The 24,228-nt window shown below is 47.6% G+C and overlaps 1 protein-coding gene across 5 annotated transcripts in view; it reads right to left on the reverse strand.

Annotated features, from left to right (window-relative positions):
• The window catches only part of EXD3 (exonuclease 3'-5' domain containing 3), a 253,050-nt gene that overhangs the window by 141,442 nt on the left and 87,380 nt on the right, over window positions 1-24,228 (reverse strand). For all 5 annotated transcript variants that reach the window (XM_084219682.1, XM_084219681.1, XM_084219679.1 and 2 more), the window contains exons 7-11: window positions 21,509-21,562; window positions 20,945-21,084; window positions 19,984-20,084; window positions 14,121-14,194; window positions 12,890-12,928 (exon numbers count right to left, since the gene is read on the reverse strand). In XM_084219682.1, coding sequence (XP_084075808.1) covers window positions 12,890-12,928; window positions 14,121-14,194; window positions 19,984-20,084; window positions 20,945-21,084; window positions 21,509-21,562 — 408 coding nt within the window. The remainder of the gene's footprint in view (window positions 1-12,889; window positions 12,929-14,120; window positions 14,195-19,983; window positions 20,085-20,944; window positions 21,085-21,508; window positions 21,563-24,228) is intronic.

The raw sequence follows: 24,228 nt of genomic DNA on the forward strand, positions 1-24,228 counted from the left end.
GCGGGCTCGGCTCCCTGGGGCGGGCTCGGCTCCCTGGGGCGGGCTCGGCTCCCTGGGGCACCCTCACACCGCCTGCTCCCCCTGCTCTGTGAATCTGCACGCTGCCCTGCCGGCCGCCAGCGCCTCTTCCAAAGGCAATGCAGAGGAGTCTAACTTAGGATATCATTGGCAGGGCTCAAGGCAAAGGCCACTCTTAAAGTCAGCTTGCCTCTGTGCTGGGGCTCCTCACAGGGAGCTGATTGTTCTGGGCAACCTGGAGGAAGCAGCTCGTTTGTGGTGAGCAGCCGAACAATATTGTGCGACAGGATGCATCTGCTCCATGTTCCTGTGTGCCTCACACAACCACGGCCAAGTGGCAGCCCGAAGAGTCACAGCACACAGCTTCTCTGGTAAAGATCAACCCCACAGAGTCTTTAAAGGTCCCTTCCAACCCAAACCATGCTGGGATTCCATGAGATGGTCACTGGGTTGAAGCACATGCGGAGGCTGAGGGAGCAGGGCTTGTTCACCATAGGGAAGTCCTATAATAATATAATCCCCTCTTCAGTTTTATCAGGAGGGAGCATAGACAGGATGGAGTCAGATCCTCACAGAAATTCCAGCCAGGCCGAAAAATAAAAAAATGGTGAGAGTGGCTAAGCACTGCAACAGGCCCAGCGGGGCAGTGGAACCAGGCAGGGCACAGCAACACCTTGTCCTGCAAAGCTGGCCCTGATCTGAGCAGGAGGGCAGAGATAAGCTCTGAGAAGAGCTAATTTCAAACTGAAATGAGGCTCCGATTGTGTGATTAGCAGCGCCCTGCATTCCCCAGGCTCCTCCCCACGCAGACGGGCAGCTTCTTGCAGCAAGTGCTGCTTTCAAGTCCCCAGCACCTCCCGGGCGAAGAACACCCAAGATCTCATTTACCCAGAATACAGGATGGTCCCGATCATACTCAACAATACTACACAGAGATCCAAATACATTTCCTGCACTGGGATGCCTTCCAAATTTTTGTCAGGCAACCCCTGAGGGAAGTAATTCATTTTCAACAGATGAAGTCATTGTGTCTCCAAAATCTGCTCTGGTTGCCACAGATGTGAGCAGGTACAGAGGAGAATAAAAGAACCAATGCAGCTTTCAGAGGCAGATCTGGAGAGAGAGTATTTTCAAAAAAGCATGAGCAAGAGGTTGAGACCATTTTCTTCAACACTTTGTTGGACATCCTCCATGGGCCTTCATGCAGCTCACAGAGCCACGGAACAGATGAACCTGCTGCTGGCAGCAGCTCCAGGCACAGGGCATGGACTCTTCCCTCCACCGAGATGAAAGGCTCCAAACAGGATGTTTCACTGAAGTGAATCTGGCCTGATCATTCCCAGATTTCACTTCACTAGCTTCAGTAGTAGATAGCAATGTTTCTTGGCTGGACAAAGCACAAACCCAAGCAGAAATGGAGGACCATGGAATGTCCTGAGCTGGAAGGAACCCACAAGAACCAGAGAGTCCAACTCCTGGCCCTGCCCAGACGCCCCAGCAACCCCACCCTGGGCATCCCTGGCAGCGCTGTCCAAAGGCTCCTGGAGCTCTGGCAGCCTCGGGGCCGTGCCCATTCCCTGGGCAGCCTGGGCAGTGCCAGCACCCTCTGGGGGAAGAACCTTTCCCTGAGCTACAACCAAAAACTCCCCAATAGATATTTAACAGGTTTAAGAAGGAAGGTGCAATACTGTACAGGGACATTGCTCCCATATGCCCAAGGAACCATCTGGCACAGAATCCCCCAGACACTTCAGGACAGGCTTCTGGATAAAAAGGACACCATGGTACATCTGTGAGATAGCAAAGCTCTTCCTGATTCTGGATCCCACTCCCCACTGACTGAAAATGCTGTCCTAGAAAATCAGCTCTTACTGCCCATTTGGCCACTGCTACTGCACAGAAGGTTTCAGGGAAGGGATCTTGTCCCATTGCTCCTGTCACTGCAGACTTCAGACAGATCCCCAGAGGAAGGCAGCCTGAGGCTGTGCTGGGACCAGCCAGCAGTGCCACTTGTCTTTGGGGCCACTGATCAATTCCTGGTCTTGTTCAGCAGTGTCAGCATAGCCTGACACTGTGGGGACTTTCCCAGATCATAACCTCTTATTTTAGCCCACCATTAACTCATTTTTTTCAATTACATCCCACAACTCCAGGTATGCTGATACGCAAAATCTCAACTCACCTGCAATATTTGTTATCCCCTCCACTTAGCTGGTCAGGGAATGGCACAGCTCTGCAATGAGCTGTAGTGTCCAACTAACCCCATTAAAATAACCTTTGTTTGAAGAGAAAAGTAACTGTATGACATCCCTACCCCCCCAAAAATACAATTATATAGCATATAAACTAAGGTAACTTTACCCTACTTGCTTCTTCAGATATAATTTCTTTTCCCTTCTCTTCTGTGTGAACTCTGTCCTAGGGGTCTGTGCTTCCTCCGGAAATCTCTTTCTCACAACCACTGCAGAGGCACCTTCTGAATTCCAGCCTAACCCCAGCCCCAGAGCTGTTGAATATTATTCATCCAAGGGATCAGCAAAGGACCAAGGACTTGGTCTGAATACAGAAGCCACAGATTTTTGATATGCTTCCAGATTTCTCACACCTCAGTCCCATGATGGCAGGCTAGAGATATTTTCTGGGAGCACTCCAGCACTTGGCAAGACTGAAGATGAGTGAAGATGGGGAAATTGGCCAAACTCTTTCAGAGCAGAGTACTGTGTTACTTATCACAGTAGATGCTTTGTCTAAGCCCAATGACACAGTGCATTGAAGACAAACTGGCAACCCTTATCTTCCCAGTGTATTTTGAAGCAGCATTTATCTCCCTGCCTTTTGTTGTCGTGTCACACACACACACACACACACAAACACAAATGAAGTGTCATGGGACCAATGGCAAATCCTGCTCTCCAGTTTAAGGAAGTGGAGGCTCCCACTGTGTACTGGGTGACCTGCACTGCTGCTGAGTGTCACTGAGCCTGAGCCTACTGTCACCAAGCATCATTTCTCTGGGCTTTCCAGCCTCAGAAAGTTTTTACAATCTAGGCACTTCCACAAATGTTCTACACAAGTCACCGTGCCAGAACTCTCCTCTGGTTGGTATCTGGGACCACGGAAGCTTGCACAAGGAAAATACAGCTCTCTGCTAAGCTCTGGGGCTCTCTGAAGGGTGCATATCCAATCTGAGCATTCCAAATTCCAGCTTAGCAGCAGCGTGTGACATTGACTTGTGCTACAGAATCTGTCTTCAGGAATTCCACAGAGTGAGGAATTCCATGTGCTGCCAGAGCCGGGCCGACTGCGGGGACAGAAACAGGGCCCTGCAGCTCCACGTCACTGCAGGGCTGCCAGAGCTGCAGGTGTGTGAAGGAGTGAAACCACTGCCCTGTGCTTCTGCTGAGACCTGAACTCACGGGGAGTATTTTCAAAAAACATGGAGTTCACTCGCCTGCTTGTCGGGATGTGCGTGAGCCAAGGTCACTCCAGCATTATCGGTGGGTTTGGAGCCCTGGCATTAACCCTGATGAGCTAATCCAGTGTGCACTTAACCCACCAATAACTCCTGTAAGTGTTCCCATACCCAGTCACATACATCATGAGAATACATAGACTCCATTTAGGAAAAAAGTCTCCTCTTTTCTATTTAGGAAAGCCTTCAAAGTAAATAAGCAAAAATCCTGACAATGGAAATACTTGCTCAGGAGCACAAACTCTTCCCATCATTAGTGTACAGAAAAGAGATGCCCACGGGACAAACACAGGTTACCACTGATTTCTGTTTTGCCGCGCCCAAACCTCCCTGGCTCAAAGCCAAAGCAATAATCAGTATCTGTGCAAGATCTTTCCCAAAAGCAAAGCTTGATAGTCAATTTTTCTCTACTTTAATCTCTTTTGCTACACTTTAGCTCCTGGTGGTTTTTGTTCTGAAGGAGAAATGCTTGAGAGGGTTGACTGAATGAACTCTGAAATTCACACCCTGGCAAATTGTACTGATTTCCTAAATCCATAATTACAACATTCCTCAGAGATATGCATTCTTTCAGAGTGAACAAGGGAAGATTAGTTTCCTGTTTCTTCCCATTTACATGACTTCTCTGTCAAGAGGAACTTTTTTGTTTCTAAACAATCCTCTGTTTATGTGGTTCTCTTCTTGGCAGGGAACTGGGGAACTAATCTTGCCTAAAAGTAGAATACAGCCAAACTATCAATTGCCAGCAGCCTGATTATCTGTGTGCAAGGCAGCTGATTTGCACAGGCTTTAGAAGCCAATATCTATCAGTGAGCACTCAGGGGCTGATCGATTACAGCGGGTTTAAATAATCTGGGATGATTATTGAATGGCTGGATCGTTTTACTGCTGCCTGGGTAAGAAGGGCAGAGAGGGTCTGTGTGTGTGTGAAGGCTGAAAACTTAGTGACACCGGGCAAACACCTGCACAGCCCCAGCTCACAGCAGCTCCGGCGGGGCGAGGGCATCGCGGGGCTCCTGCCATGGAGCTGCAGGTAAGAACTGGCTCTCACCTGCAAACAGAGTACATGCAGAGCCCTTGTCTGCTTTATTTTTTATCAGCGAATCCATCCTCTCCTTCTGGGCTACCCTGGGAAGCAGACAAGCTCCATGTCCCATCTTCCCCCCTGCCTTTCCCTATTTGGCTGCACAGGCCAGTGTCAGGGCTCTTGACAGGGCTCCCTTGGTCCTGGAGCAAAAGGAACATGAGGAGTTGCCATGAGAAGTGAGCCTGTACTCATTTTTACTCTGTGGAATACAAACAGGAGCTGGGGTTGTTCAGCTGGGAGAACAGAAGGCTCTAGGGAGACCTTGTTATGGCTCTTTGGTACCTGAAGGGAGCTTATAGAAAAGACAGAGTGACTTTACACAGAGGCAGTGAGATGGTGAGGGGGAACAGTTTTAAACTGACAGAAGGAAGATTTTTATCAGATAGTAGGAAGAAATTCTTCCCTGTGCTGCCCCAGGATCCCTGGAAGTGTCCAAGGCCAGGCTGGATGGGGCTAGTGGGAAGGCGTCCCTGCCCATGACAAGGAGGTTTGAACAAGATAATTTTTACAGTCCCTTCTAACTCAAACCAGTGTGGGATTCTGTGATTTCTACCCTGTATTTGCTGCAGTTTGCAGTCACTATCAGGCATCCTGGACACTACTCCTGATGTTGATTTTAAGGACCTGATAGTTTCCACACATTCCTATAAGGTTTTACATGATCATCATTCCTGTATAGTTTTGTACTCCTAGGATGCTTTTCCCCCTTGGCAGAACTAAACCTCCCCCAGCACACCCCAGTGGAGTTGAACAGCTCACTGATGCTCTTAACTCCTTAATCTAACCCTGACCTCTCAACCTACAGCCATAAGCCAATTAGCTCTTTTTTATACCATACCAAATCTCTTTCTGATGAAGCTGTGCTGCCGAGTGAATGCCTGCTAGTGACAGAAATGTAATTACAGTGCTTAGCAGCATGCTGGCCCTGGCTGGTGGCTGGGGGCTAAGGTCAGAATGTATCTCTAACACACCAAAACAATTTAAAGGAGATTTTTCCTCCCCAGTGTGTTCTCTCCAGTTTCACTCTCCAGTACTTAATTAGTTTGCACATTAAGGCTATTTGGCCATCAACTTTACGACTGAAGTCCTGAACTTTCCAAGAATCCCTTGCCAATCTCTCCCTGAAGCAGAATCGACACCCAGCTCTGTCAATCCCCAGCTTGGCCCTGTAGATCCACACTTCAGTAAATGGGGTCTGATTTTCTAAAGTTATTGAACAAACACATCTGACATCACTCCAGAGAAATTTTAGCTGACTTTTAGAATTATTTGGACATTTTTGACAATTTGGTAGATTGGACAGCAAATTATGGCAGTTTTTCTTGGCTTCTTTGTACCTACTGTAATATTACACCAGAATTCATCAGCCTCTTTGTGTTTAACCACAATTTATTTATCTAGGAATGGCTGGATTTGTTATAAATAAAACTACTACAATTACAGTAGACACATCAGTCCTCCAGGTCTTACAGAGAATTAACACAGCCTAAGCCATGCAGGAAGTAGTTGGAAGTGTTTACATTTAGCTGTACACGTCATCCTTTGACAGACTCTTCCTTAGCTGGGGAGGCACAGAATACGCTGCATGTTTGGCCTTTCCTGTGCGCTTCTCCCACAGCAGTTGGGGGTTTGTTCAGTGCAAAGTTCCCATTTCTTTTAGCCCAAATTTCATTAGTACAGGTGTACATTTGCCTGCTCTCTCCCAAGAGCAGAATGCAGCTGCAGAACTGAATCACAGTCATGGAATCAGAATATCCTGAGCTGGAAGGGAACCACAAGGATCATTGAGTGCAGCTCCTGGAATTACGGGATGCTGCTCCTGAGATGGTCACAGACGTGCCTGTTCTCTGCACCAGCCCCATCAGTCATCCTTTTGCTTTCCAGTAACTGGTGTTATTTCAGCTTCCAATCAATATATGACCCCATGACAAACTGACCTGAAAAACGGAAGGAGATCGATATTTTGCCTCACACTTTTCCTCCCACTACAAACTCCAGTTTGTCCATGGTTTAATATTCCCTTTAAACCCCATTGTGGCTGTGTTCCCTCCCCAGAGACCTCCAACAAGAATAGTGAATCCGAAGAAAATGGCACAGGGAAAAAGCAGAATGAGTGTCAAAGCACTGTCACCCCCACTGAGCTCCTGCTAGTCCCTGAACAGGGGACAAAATGCAGGGAGAGGAAGAGAAGGAGAAATGGGAGCTACAAGTGGACACTGGGGGAAGACAGGCTGCCAGTTCTGACCCAAAGCAAAGCAATTCCCCCAGTCCTGACTTCCCAAGAGAGACAGCAGACCTGGAACCTGTCACTAGTCCAGGTGTAAACACCAGCTGTTCTGCAAAGGGGAAAAGGGAAAGAAAAATCAAACTTTCTCTTTTCTGCAATGGTAGCTGCTAGGGAGCTGCTTAAAGCTGTGGAAAGATAAATGCAATTCTTTTGCAGATGGTTGAAATGGTAGATTGCAGGCAAAGCCAGACCAGGAGCAGCTCCTCCATATTCACACACACCCCCATACTGGGAGCTGCTGGGCTCCAGTGGCTCAGCACCTCGGCACAAGCACCACGTGCAGCACCACGGGTGGGACTATGAACATTTATTTCAGCTGATGATTCCTCCCTGAGACTTCTAAGGCCAGAAGGAACAAAACAATCATCCACTGGTTTGATTTCCTGCTAAAGAAGTCCAGAAGTACTAACAGGGGACTCCACACGCTGGCTGGTTAAACTCGTTTGAGTTTCCACCCTCCAGGAAAAGAGCCAGTCTGGGCTTGACATTGGAGTGATGAAAGCCATCCCATCCCTGAATAAACACTCCTCTCCAACCAGAGGGAAAGAGGATTTTGTATGCAGCCTTATACTGAGAGACATGTCACTTATTAATCACTCCAGAGCATCGTTCCTGTCTGCACAGCACACACTGCTTCATTCCCTGTGGATATTCAGTTCCTCACTCTGCAGAGATGCTGCTGCACTCAAACCAACTGAAAAGTTTCCCTCAACTCAGGGGTTCCAGGGAAGAACAGTGGATGTAGGTATTTGCAAAGTGGTCTTTTTGACTCCTTGTCCTTATTCAAGACTCCCCAGAGCAGGAGTCCTGGCCAGGTGTGCTGGCCACAAAAAAACCTTTGAAAAAATAAATGGAATTCTACCCTTTAAAATCCCTTTAAAAATTCCCTCCTTGAGTGTAACAGCTTTTACATTTTATTTCAGAGGTAGCTGTGTTTTAATTGAAGTCAAAATGGTCCTGTACACAAAGAATCTTGGCATCAGCTACTGCCATTTAGAAATTAATTTGTCAAATAAATAAGATTACATCAACTCCTTGCTGCAGTGTAAGGTAATTTACACCTTTTAAGTACCAAGAATTGTCAATGTTTTTCCAATGTACTACACAGAAAGAAGGGCAGATTTCTGAATATTGTCTGTAAGCAGCATAACAATCCCTGAACTGTAGTGGAACTAGAGTTCTGCATTTCCTAGGAATTACCAGCATCTGACCCCTACTCACCCAGAAAAGGAGCTGGCACAGTGCTTGATTTTCATGGTCAGAAATTTTAAAATAAATAAGTTACCTCACTGTCCCAGCTGGAGGAGGACAGAGATCAGCTGCAGGCTCTCCCTGTGCAGAGCACGGGAAACAGCTGCCCCCAGAGCCCATCTCTGCATCCTCACAAGCCCAGAAGAGGCTGGGAGCTGCAGGATAGGGGCCTGAGGAAAATGAGGGCACTTTTCTGGGCCATGCATCCCTGCACCCTCCTCTCAAAGCACACACCAAGGTCAGAGTGGTCTCAGTCAGTGCACAAACAGAGAATCATGGAAAGGTAGAAAAAGCTGTCTAAGATCATCAAGTCCAACCATCAACCCAGTACCAGCCACATTCACCACCAAGCCACGTCCCCAAGTGCCCCATCCACACATTTTTGAACCCTTCCAGGGATGGTGACCCCATCCTGGGGTCACCTGGGCAGCCCATTTCAGTGCTTTACAGCCCTTTCCATGTTTTTTTTTTTCGTAATATTTAATCTGGACATTCTCTGGTGCATTTTGAGGCTGTTTCCTCTCATCCTGAACAAAAGGCCCCAGCTCCCCAAGAGCATTCACAGAACAAGTGACAGCTTTCCAAACAGCAGTGCTTTCTGAGCAGCAGATCTGGAAGAGTTTCAGATGTTTAATTTTGAGAAGTTAAGGGATAGTTTCCCTGTGCAAACACTAGCACAGAACAGTTTGGGATGTAGCAGCAAAAATCCCTTTGGCTTAAGGTCAAGGAAAGTGAAAATCCCACTTCTAGCCACTCCCTCTCCTGGACATGTCCCAGTGGTTATAACACTGACAGTCCCAAATAAACCAACGGGTCTGAACCCTGCCCAGTGCTGCTTCCAGGCACTGTCCCCAGCAAGAGCTGCAGTGCTGGGCAGTGTCACCCAGTCCTGCTCCACAGGAGAAGGAGTTTCATCGCAGGAAAGGCCAAACAAACACGGAGATTTCTTGGTATAGCTTCTTGGTATGTTTGAGATAACATTTTAAACTGATCTGGCACTGACCAGCCCAGCTGAGTCTAGAAGGGCCCAGAACACTAGTGAGAAAACAGCACTGAGAGCAGGGCAGCAGAACCATCCTACACCCAGGTCCTCTGTCAAACTGGGACATTTCAGGCCACCAAAATGCATGTGTCTGGTGCTATTTGAGATGTCCTGGTGCTCCAGCTGCCTCTGAGACAGAAGTGTCCCTTAGCAGGGCCCTTGTCATGCTGCCAACCTCCTGCAAGTGTCTCAGAGTCTGACACCTAAACCCTGCCGGAGGTGACACCTGCCACCAGAGTCACTCCCCTACCGTGCTTCTCATTGATATCACAGTTCCATGGGTGTTTACTTTATGAAAGCCTGGCATGGAAAAACTCCTTCCATGGAGAAGCTCCTTCCATGGAGCAACTCCTTCCATGTTTTTAGTGATTTTGTCCTACAGAATGTCCAGGGGAACATCTGCCCTCCACAACCCCTCTTGCTGCTGGCCTGCAGTCGCTGGCAGGACCACCCTGAACACATCTGAGCAGAGCACAGACCAGCTGTGCTGGGCTTGCTCTGCCCAACTCAACCTTCTTTGTGCAGCTGCCGGGCCAGGACAAACACAAAGCATGCCAAAATGGCACCACAAGGGTACACAGAAAGCAGACAGGAGCCTCATGCCCTGCCTCTTTTTCCCTGCCTGTCTACCAAAATCCTCCCCATGTTCCCCTTCTTGTGAGGACAGGCACTCCCTGCGTTCCAGCAGCCCAGGATCCCTTAGGAGTGGAATGAAGAGCAAGCAGCTGGCACTGGGCACAGAGAGGCTCTTCCCCCTGACTCTGCCCTCCAGGCATCTTCTCCTGGAGAAGGGGCTGCAAGGGGCAGCTCTCCTGGCTGACAGGAGCAGCCAGCGGGGATGAGGGCAGCCTTCTTCAGGTATGAAGAGGTTTGGATGCTTCTTCTTCCCCTTCTACCTCCTCTGCCATCCCTGCCTGGACACTGGCTCAGCCACTGAGTGCTGGTAGGCAGAGGGGGCTAAACCAGTATGCCACAGGGCTGGAAACAGGTTTTATTGGCCCCACAATTAACTCCTGAGTTTCTGCTGTTTCTAGGAGCAGTCAGGATCACACATGGGATTCATTCCACAGAGCAGGAGCAGGAAAAATCTGTACTTGTACTGCTCAGGGTGAGCAAAAGAAAATCCCAGTCCCAAAATGTCACTGGCCTGCAATGGCAAGTTCCAAGCAAGGACAGTCCCACCTTCACCAGAGTTCCTGGTATCTCTATAAATCCTGATATCTTTGCCTATATAATCACTAGAGCTAGTCATATCAATATAATTTATGTCTTTTTTCATGGCTGCAGCAAAGAATTTGAAAAAAACTGAAATTAAAAAAAATCTCATGAAGACTTCCAACCTCTTTGAACTACACATTGAAAAAGCATCCAAAAATGATCCAGTAATTCTGAAAGTCTGTCATTGTGGAGTCTTTTGGGAGTTTTTTCTATTCCTCCAGGTGACCAGAGGTCACATTGTGTCTCATCCTCTGCCTCCAGTCCTTAATAGTGCCTGACCAGGCAAAGCTTGGGAGATCCAAACTTTCTGTGAGCCTCAGGTGAACACAGCGATGGGACACACAACACATATGTGAGGGCTCCTCAGCTCCACAAGGAGCCTAAGGAATTTTTTTGGTCAAACATGTCAGGTCACAGGTGAAGCTCTAACCTTTTGTGAAGCTGTTGCCCAGAGCAGCTGTGGCTGCCCCTGGATCCCTGGCAGTGCCAAGGCCAGGCTGGACAGGGCTGGGAGCAGCCTGGGACAGTGGGAGGTGTCCCTGCCATGGCAGGGGTGGCACTGATGGGCTTTTAGGTTCCTCCCAACCCAAGCCAGTCTGGGATCCTGTGAGTCTATGAAGCTTTGAGTGAACTTTGAGCCATTCCCTCCTGTAAAGCCCAACCTTTTAAAACAAATAAAGTCCTGGACAGTGTTAGTTTTTGCACTGAAAACCAAAACTTGCTCAAAGATCCTTCCTTTATTCCCTCCTTTTCCTGCCAGCAGCAGCCACCAGCCTGCACAGGTTGTTATTTCAGCTTCCTGCAGATGCACAGGTACAGATTGCCATCACTTTCAACTGATGCCAGAGACAGGGATCTCTGATAGCACCGAGTCAGGCTGATAACAGGCAAGTTTCAGCACCACTTGGCTGATAATTACTCAGTTGTGAAAAAGACACCAGTTGGCAACAAGCAGGAAATACGGAGTTTGCAATCCTTTGGAAAGCCAGACAAGCTTCTGCCCCAGTGCAGCATGCAGCTCTGTGCTCTCAGGGCTCACCAGGCACCACACATGCACATCCCAGAGATATCCTGAGCCTCCTGTCTCCAGAGTGGGAGACTTGGGAGCTTTATCCCACACTCCACCTTACACAGAGACCCCTTCCCCACACACCCCAAAGCACATCCCCATGAGAGAATCATGGACTCTCCTGAGTGGGAGAGACCCACAAGGATCAGTGTCCAGCCCCTGGAGCTGCATGGAAGAGCCCAAGAGTCCTCTTGCTTTGCTGGTGTGCCTGAGCCCTCAGATCATCAGCCTGGCCTGTTACCACGCAGAGCCCATGCTGACCCTGCTGATGGATTTTCAGAAATCCCTAATGGCTGCACAATTCAACCTGAGAGGAGTCACAGAACAGAAGTAAACACTCACCATGGGGCTGCAATTCCATAGGGAAATCATGGACACATAAATAACCACTCCTGGTTTATCACCATGGAATTTCATGCTGTTTCATTGTCACATTTGTATTTATTGTAGGATCAGGGCAGTAAATTTTAAAGTAATGTCTCATATTGATAGAAATACCAGGAACAAGAAATGATGAAAATCTGGTTTCACCAGGACTAGTGAGCTTTATGCTTACTCTTAAAATGCAAAACTAAGTCTATTATGGGATAACTACTTCATTAGATTGTTAATACTGAATATGCATGTGAGTGTGTGTGTACAAGTATTTATTCTCACATAAGCATAAGCTCTTTCTTGCATGAAATGAGAATAGCTAGTATAGAAGGCCCAGCAAAAGCAACAATTTTAATACATACATAAGAAATTTCTATTAAAAAAAAATAAAAACAAAACAAATCATACTATGATTGCCTGAACTCGCTGGTTTATACACCAAGAAAAACCCACCCTACTCGCTTCTCCTTGCACTGTTAAAATTACTTGTATCCTGTAGCACAAGACAGAGAGGTCACAACATCAGTCACCTGTTGAAAGTGGTCAGAGCATGCACAGGGAATCTAACATTAATCCCAGTTTCCTCACACACCTTGCTAGCTGCTGAGGTACAGCCTCCTTTCCCCCTTCCTTGTCATTAATCAATGTAAATACTTGTAGTCCTCACTTACAAGTGCAGGAAAGTAAAAAAATGTGTTTGATAATCTTATCTAAATCACAGAATCACAGAGCCATGGAATATCCTGAGCTGAAAGGGACCCACAAGAATCATCCAGTGCAACTCCTGGCCCTGCACAGACACCCCAACAATCCCACCCTGTGCATCCATGAGAGATTTGTCTAAATGTTCTAGTTTGACTCCAGCCAAAAGAAAGCATTTTCAAAGATGTAAAAGTAGTTAAAATACAAATGTTCTCCCTTGCCCTTCCCTGCATTTACAATTTGCTTTCAAAGTGTTGAGAAAGTGCAGAACTGTGATAGCAGGACTACAACATCCAGAGCTGGATATCCAGAGCTAAAACATCTTCAAATAACCTCCAAGCAAACAACCCCGTGAAATCCACACTCACCTGAATGTGGTCTGCCCAATTCTCCTCAGTCATGGTTTTCTGAAAAGACAAAATCACTGCTGAGCCATGGGAGATGTTCCATACAGCAAACTAGAAATGAACACCTCATTGTCCCCACTGGCATCACCCCTGACCAAGGAATGCAACCTGGACACACAGGACACCTCAGCTCCTCAGTGTCTCCAGCTGAGGCATGGCAGAACACGGCTTGGATCAGGGAACTCTTACACCACAGCACATGAAACATAAAATTTCCTATGCAGTTTGTGCCCAGACTCATCTCTCCAGCCAGCCATGGGGAGCCATCCCCAAGGGAGAGATGTCAGGGGTCATCTGCAAGGCTGAGCCTTCAGAATATAAAAATACAATTTTTCTCAACAGTCAAATCATGAAAAATCCTCTGGAATCATGAGGTCTGGGAAAGGTAACTGATAAGTTAATATTCTCATTCTAATGCAGTTCAGAGCCAAACTTGGGGAGAAACTCGGGAAGGGACCTGCTCTCTACTCTGCCAAGAACTGCATGAGACCCACCATGAGCCTCACCACAGAGGTGGCAGAGGAAACAGGGAGTGTCAGTGTCACTTTTATGGAAAGATACAAGAGCAAACAGGGAGCAAGAGCCTCAAAGAAAACAGCTTTGAGAGATCCAAGCATGTAATTTAAATATTAGTGAGATAAAGGACACATTTAACCAGAGCTCAGACACAGCTGAGAATGGTAAACAGAGAGCACCAAAGAGCTCTCAGAAGAAGGGACCGTGTCCAGAAACAGCTGCCAAATGTACCTTAATGGAAATAACTGGCCAGCTTGGATACTTTAAAGCAAGCAAATTCTCCAAAACAAAGGAAGTGGAAGGCCAGAGAGAGCAGAACACCAGATCACGAATCCATTCCCTCTGCTAAACAAATACACCTGGAGAAATACTCTCTGCTCCCTCTGTGCATGACCAAGCTCCCTCCAGTGACATCATCCAACATTAAAGCTCTGAGATGCAGGAGGCTGAAGTGCTCCATCTTCCCCAGCTCCTCTGGCAGTGGGTTTGGCAGGCAGCAAAGACACATCAGAGGCTTCTCTGATGGATTGGGAGGGCTTAGGAGCAGAACTTGTAAAAAAAACTTGATCATAAACTATTAATACATATTGATGATCTCAATTAGGTTATTAAAAAAGTTATTAAAAATGTAAATGTAACCAAAATCCTCATTCCCCACATACAACACAGCACATACCTCAACAAATCTCTTGTAAAAGAGGTAATTCAGGGTTCTCAAGTGCCGCTGATTTATGACATTAGGGCAGAGAGCTGAAAGAAGGAAAAAGACATTTAAGCACACAGCATTTCCTGGAAGTTTTACTGTCTAGACATTACACTTTTCCTTCCCCAGTGTCAGACTGGGTTTGTGGAAGGCAGGATGCCCTCACACTTGGAACAATGAGGGACAGACTCACACACTGTCAGCTTATCTCAACTATAAATTGTTATTTACACTTTCATCCGTCATTAGCAATGCTAATTCTTGGGTCGGATATCTCTGCTTCCACCACCGCTGAGCGATAAGATCCACTCTCTGGTTCAATATGCTCCACAGTCAATGACTTCACACCTTTAATTAGGCAGCATCCTCACATGGGCACCGCCTCAGTCTCTAGAGGCTGCATTCTTTCGGGTTTAATTGGACCCGTGTTGTTAATTCATTCAAGCACTTGTGAACAGCTCACTCAGGATGTAAACTTGTGGCTGAAGTTTATCCGATAAAACACAGATTCATGAAAGAGGCTCCACATCCACACAAAGAGGGTGGGGAATACTGCTTTGCTGACCTAGCAAGCCACAGTTGTTGTTATTATTTTTATTGCTGTCACCTTCATTAGATATGGCTCATTACAACGGCAAAACCCAAGATCTTCACATAGCACCTTGTTTTGAAATCCAGTGCAAGGAGAGATAAAGGCAGGAGATAAAAGTGGCATTAGCATAGGTATCTGTCAGTTCCTGCTGGATGCTGGGCTGCCTGTACAGGGAAAGGCTTCACCAAAGCCTTCCTTGGCCTTTCAGATGGGGCCAAACCCATCTCACTGGGAGCCAGAGGGAGCAGGGCCAGCAGTCAGGAAGCACAGAGAACAGGAACGTGAAATTCTCTATAGCCTCCCTTGAATTAGCACCCACAGGGAGAAGTTGATTCCTCATCCCTCTGTGTGCCCCACACAGGGCATGGCCGAGGACTAAACCCCAGGAGAACAAAGAGTGATCTCTGGATACCAGAGCCTGGGATCAGAGGGGTGTGGATTGATGTCCCACTGCTTACAGCAGCTCCTCAGAGTGCCCTGAAACATCACCTCAGAAAGTAACGTTTCCATCTCAAACAGAAAGGCTTAAAGCTGTTATTTGTAAGTTAATCTTCCACAGTGTGGCAACAAATCCTTCCCCTCAAAGCATCTGAGGAAATCACTGCAATTATCATGCAAGGATATTGCACCAGTAAATATGGTGATCTTTCCTCTGGATATTGTCCCAATATCTGGAGGAAAAATCATCAGCTCATGGAAAGGAACACTCTCTAAAGAATTCAAGATCAATGTAAAAATTAGTAACACCACCACCTAACTTAAAGTTTTCAAAGCTCTTTAGAAAGAGCCATGACATGACCCCTCCAGGACCCCCAAAAGATCCACTGAACAGCTTTTTCTTTGAGCTTCTAAAGGAAATATCCAAAGCACAGGCTCTGGCAGAACTGGGGGAGTTGGATGTTTGTGGAAAAGACAGAAGAACGTGGATGGACTGGAAACACGTTTAAAGGTGCTGGTGATATATTTTATTCTGATGGAGCAAAGGAACTGAGTTTGAACTGGGCTTCTATATTTTATTACAAAAAAACAGAGAAGGATGACTCAAAAACATATAGAGAGGTTGGACAGAGAACAGACCGAGAGCAGCCCTGGGAGAAGGGCCTGGGGGTGCTGTGGTTCAGAGCTGGACCTGCCGCAGCTCTGAACCCCCTGCCCTGGGCAGATCCCCAGTGTGGGGAGCAGGGAAGGGGGGGATTCTGCTCCTGTGCTCTGGGGAGACCCTACCTGCAGAGCTGCCCCAGCCCTGGGGCCCAGCTCCCGCTGGAATGGGTCCAGAGGAGGCCCTGGAGCTGCTCCAGGGCTGGAGCCCCTCTGCTCTGGAGCCAGGCTGGGAGAGCTGGGGGTGCTCATCTGGAGAGGAGAAGCTCCAGGGAGAGCTCAGAGCCCCTGCCAGGGCCTGAAGGGGCACCAGGAGAGCTGGAGAGGGACTGGGGACAAGGGATGGAGGGACAGGACACAGGGAATGGCTCTCACTGCCAGAGGGCAGGGATGGATGGGATATTGGGAATCAGGAATTGTTCCCTGGCAGGGTGGGCAGGCCCTGGCACAGGGTGCCCAGAGCAGCTGGGGCTGCCCCTGGATCCCTGGCAGTGCCCAAGGCCAGGCTGGACAGGGCTGGGAGCAGCCTGGGATGGTGGGAGGTGTCCCTGCTCATGGCAGGGGTGGCACTGGATGGGCTTTATTGTCCCTTCCAACCAAACCAGTCTGGGATTCTATGAAAAACATGAGGGTGAAGGGTAACTTGTTAAGAGAGACAACAGAATGGAGAGCTGTGCTGGTATTTAACACCTGAGATAAAACACTCTGGAGGAAAATCACCATGGAAGTCAAGAGCAAAAAATGGGAATAACCTCCTGCCCTCCCTCCAAAGGCATTCCTGTCAAGTTGTACAAGTCATTCCCTTGTTTCTAACAGAGCATCTTCTGCCTGGTGAGGGCTCCCAGGCCTCAGCTGGGGCTCTCACTGGTGACTGCCTAGACATGGGCTGGCAGCTCTTCGAGCCCTGAGTATGTGCGGCCAGCTGTGGCTCACCTGTGCAGATGTGGCCGTGCAGAGCCATCTGTAGCTCACCTGTGCAGATGTGCAGCCAGCTGTGGCTCACCTGTGCAGATGTGACCATGCAGAGCCATCTGTAGCTCACCTGTGCAGATGTGCGGCCAGCTGTGGCTCACCTGTGCAGATGTGGCCGTGCACAGCCCTCTCCTGCCCTCTGCTGCCCCGCAGCGCGGCGCTGCCGGCAGCGCGGGGCCGGGCGGGGGCGGTCACACGGACGGAAATCCCACGTTAAACCAAACGGACAACTGGGTGCTCGAGCGACGGAAAGATTCCTCCTGGGTCATGTTAGAAAACCTCGGGAAGCCCGCGGCAAACACTCGCTCACAGCGCTCAGAACCGGGGCTGTTTGTCTGTCACTGTCCCAGCACAGCCCCCCCGGTACCGGGGCTCTTGGGTACCCCTCTTTCCCTCTGTCCCTCCACTTGGATCTCCCTCATTGGCACGGAGGCACTAAACCCAACAGATGAGGCTGTTACACTTCTTCGAGCAGGATCCTTTCTACCTCAGATTTGGGAATTGTCAACGAAAAACATCACTGAGCTCTGTGTCCTGGCTGTGCCAAGGCACAGCAGAGAACAGACTCCACCGTGCCAACCCTAGGACACGGCTGTTCCCTCACCTCTGAGATCTGTTTTCACTGAAACTTGCAATTTGTAAAGTCGATCTCACAGGGTCTCCAAAGACTATTAAGTAATTAGCTTGGAAAAGCGACAGGCTCGTTAAGCTGGAGCACACTGACCCAGGTGTGAGGAAAGACTCTATAAACCTCAGTTTCCTCAATCACACACCACTTCTGCCCAGCTCCTTCCTCCCCCAATAAGGGTAATTAAATGAAATGCACACACAGTTTATTGGGACACCTTTGGGACTCGGCTCACTTCCCACGCCCTCTTTGAGACTTAACAGGAATACTGACATACAGCTCTGAAAAAGAACAGGAAGACTAATCTAAGAGGACAGCTTTATTTTTTTTTCCCCCCCTGAGGTGTGAGATCTTTTTTTAATTGGGCCACCTCCTATCTGGCTCTGAAATTTAGGGCTGGCAGTTCCCAGGAGCGCTCTCAGTTGCTGATGGACACCTCAGCTGTGTTTGGCAGTCAGTGTGATTTACTGTGAGTGGGCAAGAGTGAGCTCAAGCAGTGAAATCTCCAAGTCGATTTGGAACTGCAAGAACTGAGTCACACACACGTTTGCCTTCTCATACCCAGAAACCCCATCCTCCTCCAGCCCTTCTCATCAAAGCCACTTCCCTCCCTGCTGCTGCTCTCAGGCTCTCACAGCAAGTGGGAGTCACAGGGAGGAAGAGACTGAAAGCAGCCACAGCATCAGACAAGCCCAGGTGAGGTGACAAGTGTGAGCTCTGCTTCACCACCAGCATCTGGGGGAACTGCTCAGAACAAGACAAATGAGGGTTTCTTTTATCTGTATGCTTTGCAGTGGCTGCTTACTTTTTCTGTAATTTTCCCTCCCAGTCAGACTTGCTTTTACTGAAGAATGGAGGAAGAACACCCAGAAATTCAGCAAAAGGGAGGGGGAGATGGGAAGACAAAGAAAGGCACATTATTCCAGCTGCTAGCATTTCCCAGTTCAGTTCCAGCACACCAGCACTAAGGCAGCGATTCCTCTGCAGGTATTCTTCCCCTTCCAAAGCACTTCAAAGGAGCCTGACAGCCACAGTTTAGCAATGTGGGAATTCCTGCTCATGGTACAATGTAAAAAATAAACACCTACTGTCCTGTATGGAACCGTGGGAGTCACCCAGCACTGGCTTTGGCTGAAGTCCAAACCAGGTGCCCACATCCCCTCTCACACCAGCAGAGGTGGGCAGCCCTCTTGAGCAAGGCCTTGCCCTGCACTGCACTGCACACTGCAGTTTGCATGGGAGACAGGGCTGGAAGGACATTTATCTGGAAGGACATTTGTCTGGAAGGAATGGGATCTGTATTTACCCCAAGGAATCTCCTCACCTGTGAATGGCTGTAGAGGACCAGAAAATCTGGCAACTATCAGCAGCTACAACATCTGGAAAGCATCATTAGGTCAAAGCACGCTGCATCCCATGCAGTGCACCTGAGCCCAACACATGCTCCTCTTCTAGATTTTTCTTTTCTTTAATTATTATTTAACAGGATTTTGCATGTGAACAGCTACATCATTTCACCTCTACCATTATATCATGCCCTTGGTGGAGCTTTCATATGGAAAGAGGAACAACTCTTTTCTCTTTGCAGATCATCAAAGACAACACAGCCAACTGAATGCCCAACACTGTCAAGGAGGGAAAACTACTGAAAACTAATGAACTCCTGGGAAGCTTTTAATTTCTAAATAAATCATTCCCATATGTCTCAGCTTTCACATGAACATGCTGGGTTTAAATATATTCACTTCTCTTCCAGTGAGGGTTTGAAAAGTTTATCTTGAACACCAGTCTGAAGATGGGAAGATTAATACACAAAAGTGTTGCTGAGAGGCGTAGCAAGCCCACAGTTTGTGGTGAGAAAACCCTTTTCAGTCCAAGAAAAGAGAATTGCATACCTTGGGTTGATGATGGGAACCTCTGCAGGGTAAAAGCTAACGGTGCACCTTAAAGGGTCTGGTGCAAGGCCCCAAAGAGAAGGAAAAATCAACAGTGCCCACTAAGAACCAAAGCAAAGCAGATTTTGTTAGAGACCTGCTGGTGAAGCTGCTGGTGAAGTGATGGAAAATGTGCCACTTCTCTTTCAAGGTTGCAAGAGCCTTAAAATTCCCCCCACGAACCCTAGTTTATGCAAAGAATACAAAGGGCTGTGAGGCTCCTGCTTCCCAAGGGTTATCTCCTCCCAGCTGACACACCCACAGCTCAAGAAAACAGATCCCCAGTGAATAATGACTTGCCTCTTCTGTGAGAGGAATGGAGTCGTAACTCAGAGCTGACCATGGTGTGTTTATGCAGAGCCATGCTGAGGTCAGGATTTATTTCAGATCATGGCAGAAGCAGTCTATTAGTCACCAGCACTTCATTCTTTGACAGCACAAAGTGATAATTCCCATAACTTGCCAGCTTTGTTTTTACAATGTCATTAATTAAACCCTGAAATTCCCCAGGATAAATGACAGCAAAGATTCCTTGATGAACATGGAAGAAGACAAATTGACTTTGTTCTTTATTACTGAGATAACTCCACAGTATGTTGTAATATCCCATACCTGAGTCAACGCCGAATCTCTCCAGGAGCCTGAAGATGAGCTTACTGAGCACTCTGCGGTTAAATTTTTCAGGTTTGTACTTGGACAGGCCTTGATATGGTCTGTAACAACACCAGAGAGACACATCTGTGGCATCATCTAAAGGATGCTTCCCAAATAGCAGACATTTAACAGCAGAGGGATTGGGGTTTGTGGGATGTTGAGAAGGACAGGCCCCTCCCTTTCCCAAGATACAGTGAAAAGCCAACAGCACAACTACACAAATTTCAGTCAACCCCTTGAAGCAAGTCCAGAGGCTCATTTTAAAGAAAGTGAGCAACTCCTTTTCATGTTTTTTCAGAGCTGTCAGCAACTATTGCAGCTACACTGGGACTCTGACAGTGCTGCTGGCTCTGAGTGACAGGAGTTATTCGAGTGAGAGGCAATTCAGAAGTGAAAACACACACCATGAGTTGATGTGCAGAGGAAGGTTAACCACTTGCATCTCTTGTTTTTCTGCCACTTCATCACAGTGTTATCTTCCTGCCAAACCTGTACAACCGATACTGAAAGTCGCCCTTGTCTGCAGCACAGCACAAGAGGCTGATTGCTCCAACCTCCTCGGGAAGCTTTGATACTGCTCTGCTGCTGGGGTGTCCTGCACAGGTTTCATCTTGGCAGGAATGGAGCATCTGTCAATAGCAAGGATTCCTCTGTTCTACAGTCTGGGCCATTGGAGAAGGCTCTGACACAGCCACCAGAATTTTCTCCTTTTCAGCCAAAGAGTCAATATGTTCCACTCCCTTATGCTGGGACATGATCACAGCCAGCCAGCCAGGGGACAGACACACTGCTCTGACCACAGCCAACCAGCCAGGGGACAAACACACTGCTCTGACCACAGACAGACAGCCAGGAGACAGACACACAGTGCTCTGGCAGCACATTGGCCCCAGCTGTTCAGAAAGACAAGTGTTTCTACCTTACGATGTCTCTGATATTGAAGCTGGGCTCACACCACGTGTCCAGGGTCTGCAAGAGCTTCCTCTGGAGCTCGGGATATTCTGCCACGTATTCTTCCACCAAGTTGGCTTTATCCTGGAGCAGTAGTGGGGTACACATCTAGGAGAAGGAATTATGTTAAAGCACCATGCCCTGCCTTTGATCCCCATGGAGCATGAGAGTGAGTCCCAACCCTGCCCAAGCCACCAGTGCTGCCTGCAGGAGTTCTGTGACATTTGTAACACAAATATGAGCAAAGCTTCAGTGCAGCAGAGTACTGATCTCTGCCTCAGTGATGAGCACAGCCAGGATTTGTTACAGAGGGGCTGCAGCCAGAAAAACCAGGTCAGAAGTGTAATGGGGACTAATAAAACACTCTGTGCCTAACCTTCATGTAAAGGTACATCAACAACACAACAGGGACTTCTTGGGAATGGAGTAAAGCCTCAGGTGAAAGGCAGCAGGACTTGGAGGGCCCTGATGGATCTCCTGCTAACAAAAGGTGGATCTGATGACAGAGGAGCCTGCAGAGAAAATGACTCACCTTCTCTACATCTTGATCTGGCTGTAATTTCAGCTTAATACTCAGTATGGCTGCCTAGAAAACATGAAAAAAATGGTGTATTTATAAGAACCCTAGGGTGGATAAATGGGCATTATTCCAAAGTGAAATGAAAATGCTGTTGTACACATTTTTAATGTATTAATTATTTCTGTAATGTTGTCAAGCACAAATCCTGCAAACATTTGGCCACATTCATTCCACAAAAGCACAAGAACACTCCTGGCAGAGCTGCATATCCTGAGTAGCAACAGCCTCTGGAACAAAAATTAAAGATCAGGTTGCTGGGCAGAAAGCAAGTGAAGAGCTTGGACAAAACCAGCTGGGATAGATATTTCCTATCAATGCCATGGTAAAAACACCTGACCCACCATACCTTTCTGAGCCACCCTGATCAGTCTCGCTCTGCCTCTGAAGTTTTGTAAAACATCTGCATTTTGTGAAAGCAACTCAAGATTTTAAACACCCTGAAATCAAAAGGTTACAGTTTCTCTATTTCCTGAGTCATTCCACAGCCCTGAAAGCACCAGGGTCACCACAGGCAGCAAGATGGGAAGAATTGTATTTTTCCCTTTCATGGGATCTCTGAATCTTTGTAAGCCAAGACTTGCCACGTTCACAAACTGCCTCCAAATCAGGATCTTCTAGAACCTGCTGGGATGACCTGCAGGAACTCAAGCTCAGAAGAGCTGGTTGAGCCATGGCCTGTCCCATCCCAGTGGGGGACCACAGGAATGGATGAAGCTCTAACTGTGCACTGCTTGGGAGGCACAGGCATGGATTAGGATTCACAGGAGGTGAGAGTGTCTCATTTCTGTAGTGTGTGAGAACACCTGGATGCCAAATACAGAATAAGCACTTAATGGGCAGCTTTAATATAGTGCCCTGTGCCAGTAACTGGGGCAATCAGGGCAAGGAGCCTTGGAGCACCTCTGGGTGTTAGCGCTGAAGAGGGAACCAGGAATGAGGAGGTTGGACATGGAGTGTCCTTCCAACACCTCTGCCAAGTCAGGCTGCATCTTCCCAAAGGGCTGTGAGCAGTGCTGAAAAGACATCTGTGATCCTGGCAGAGCATGTGTGCAGAACTGACCAGCGATGGGACGGAGTCCACTGTGCTCACAAACACCTATTGATTCAGATCAGGATAAAACCAGTGTGGTAGGGCTTGGAGGAAATGCTCTTCTCTTCCATAGGTTTCCTTGCTCTTGGGGATTGATTTTGATTTGAGAAAAACACCAGGAAAATGACAGATTTGTCAAAATGGACACACGTTAGAACTGTGCTATTTGTTGGAATATAGAATAGTAAATTGGTTTGGGTTGGAAGGGGCCTTTAACAGGCAACCTAGTTGTAACCCCCCTGTAGTGAGCAGGGACATCTTCAGCTGGATCAGGTTGCTCAGAGCTGCTGTCTGGCCTGACTTGAAATGTTTCCAGGGATGGGGCAGCCACAGCTTCTCTAGGCAACCTGTGCCAGGGCCTCACCACCCTCACTGTAAAAAAATCTCTTATATCTAATCTAAATCTCCTCTCTATTAGTTTAAAACCATCACCTCTTTTCCTACCACTCCAGGCCCTGCTAAAATGTTTGTCCCTGTAACACATAAACAAAATGCACTACCAAGTGTGTATTTCCCCAGAGAAAGAGAACCCCACCATTACATGTCACCTGCATGACACTTTTCTGGAAAAAAGACAGAATAACCCAAGTGAGGGCAGGCACCTGCCTTGAAATAAATTTCCTGTGATCACTCAAGTGCCGCCTGAATTCACTTCTTCACTGGCAGCACATGTCCTGCAAGGCCACACAAGCACCAGACTCCTCACAGCTCATCCCTGCTCACAGCAGCAGCAGTGGATTATGTTCCTTTCTGGGGAATTCGTGCCTGTATTTCACCCACTGCATCACAGACTGAGTGTGCAAAAGCAGAGAACCAACATATGCCATGGAAGTTCAGCTGCTCTATCCTACTGCCCCACTTAGAAGTGGGAAAACAGTTTTTTCTGTTTGTTTTGTTTTAGGTTTGGTTTTGGGGAAGTTTGGGTGGTTTGGTTTTTTTAACACTGCTTAATTGGAAGTCCAGGCTTCATCTTCAAAAGAGAAATCAAGAAAAGAATTTTAAGTGACAAAAAGAGGAATCACCATTAACTCAGAGACTGAACAGAAATACACAGGAGCATTGCTTAGCTCAGCTAAACCTCAACCAAACCTCTCCAACTCCAGACTTTATAACTATTCCACAAGTCAAAGGCAAAGAACTGCTTCTTTCCTCTCACATTATCAGTTTAACAACATAATGTTCAAGCTGAGTGATTATTCTCAGGTTGAAGGTTGCTATTTCTGATGTGGATGTGAATAGGGGTTTGGGTCTCCAAAGTAAAAAAAAGAGAAGAAAATATTTGCAACTCTCCAGGCCTTGTTTCATCATTTGATCTCATTAGTACCTCCTATTCTAGCCTTAGTTTTAACTGCAGCATCCAACAGCTCCCTAATGGCTTTTTAATGTTCAGATTAACCTAATTGCAGCACTGTTATCTACATGGCAGAGGTTTATCTCCAGCTCTACTAGCTGTACAGGTGACTTAATCAGATGAACATGTGTGGTGTCAGGTTGGGTTTTCCTCTTTCCCTGTCTGGATATTCCTCCCTGTCCCCAAGGGTGTAGAACAACAGATGTTCATTTGTCCAGAGTGTGGGGAGCC

Source organism: Fringilla coelebs (genome assembly GCF_963513975.1).
Source record: "Fringilla coelebs genome assembly, chromosome: 21".
Lineage (NCBI taxonomy): Eukaryota > Metazoa > Chordata > Aves > Passeriformes > Fringillidae > Fringilla > Fringilla coelebs.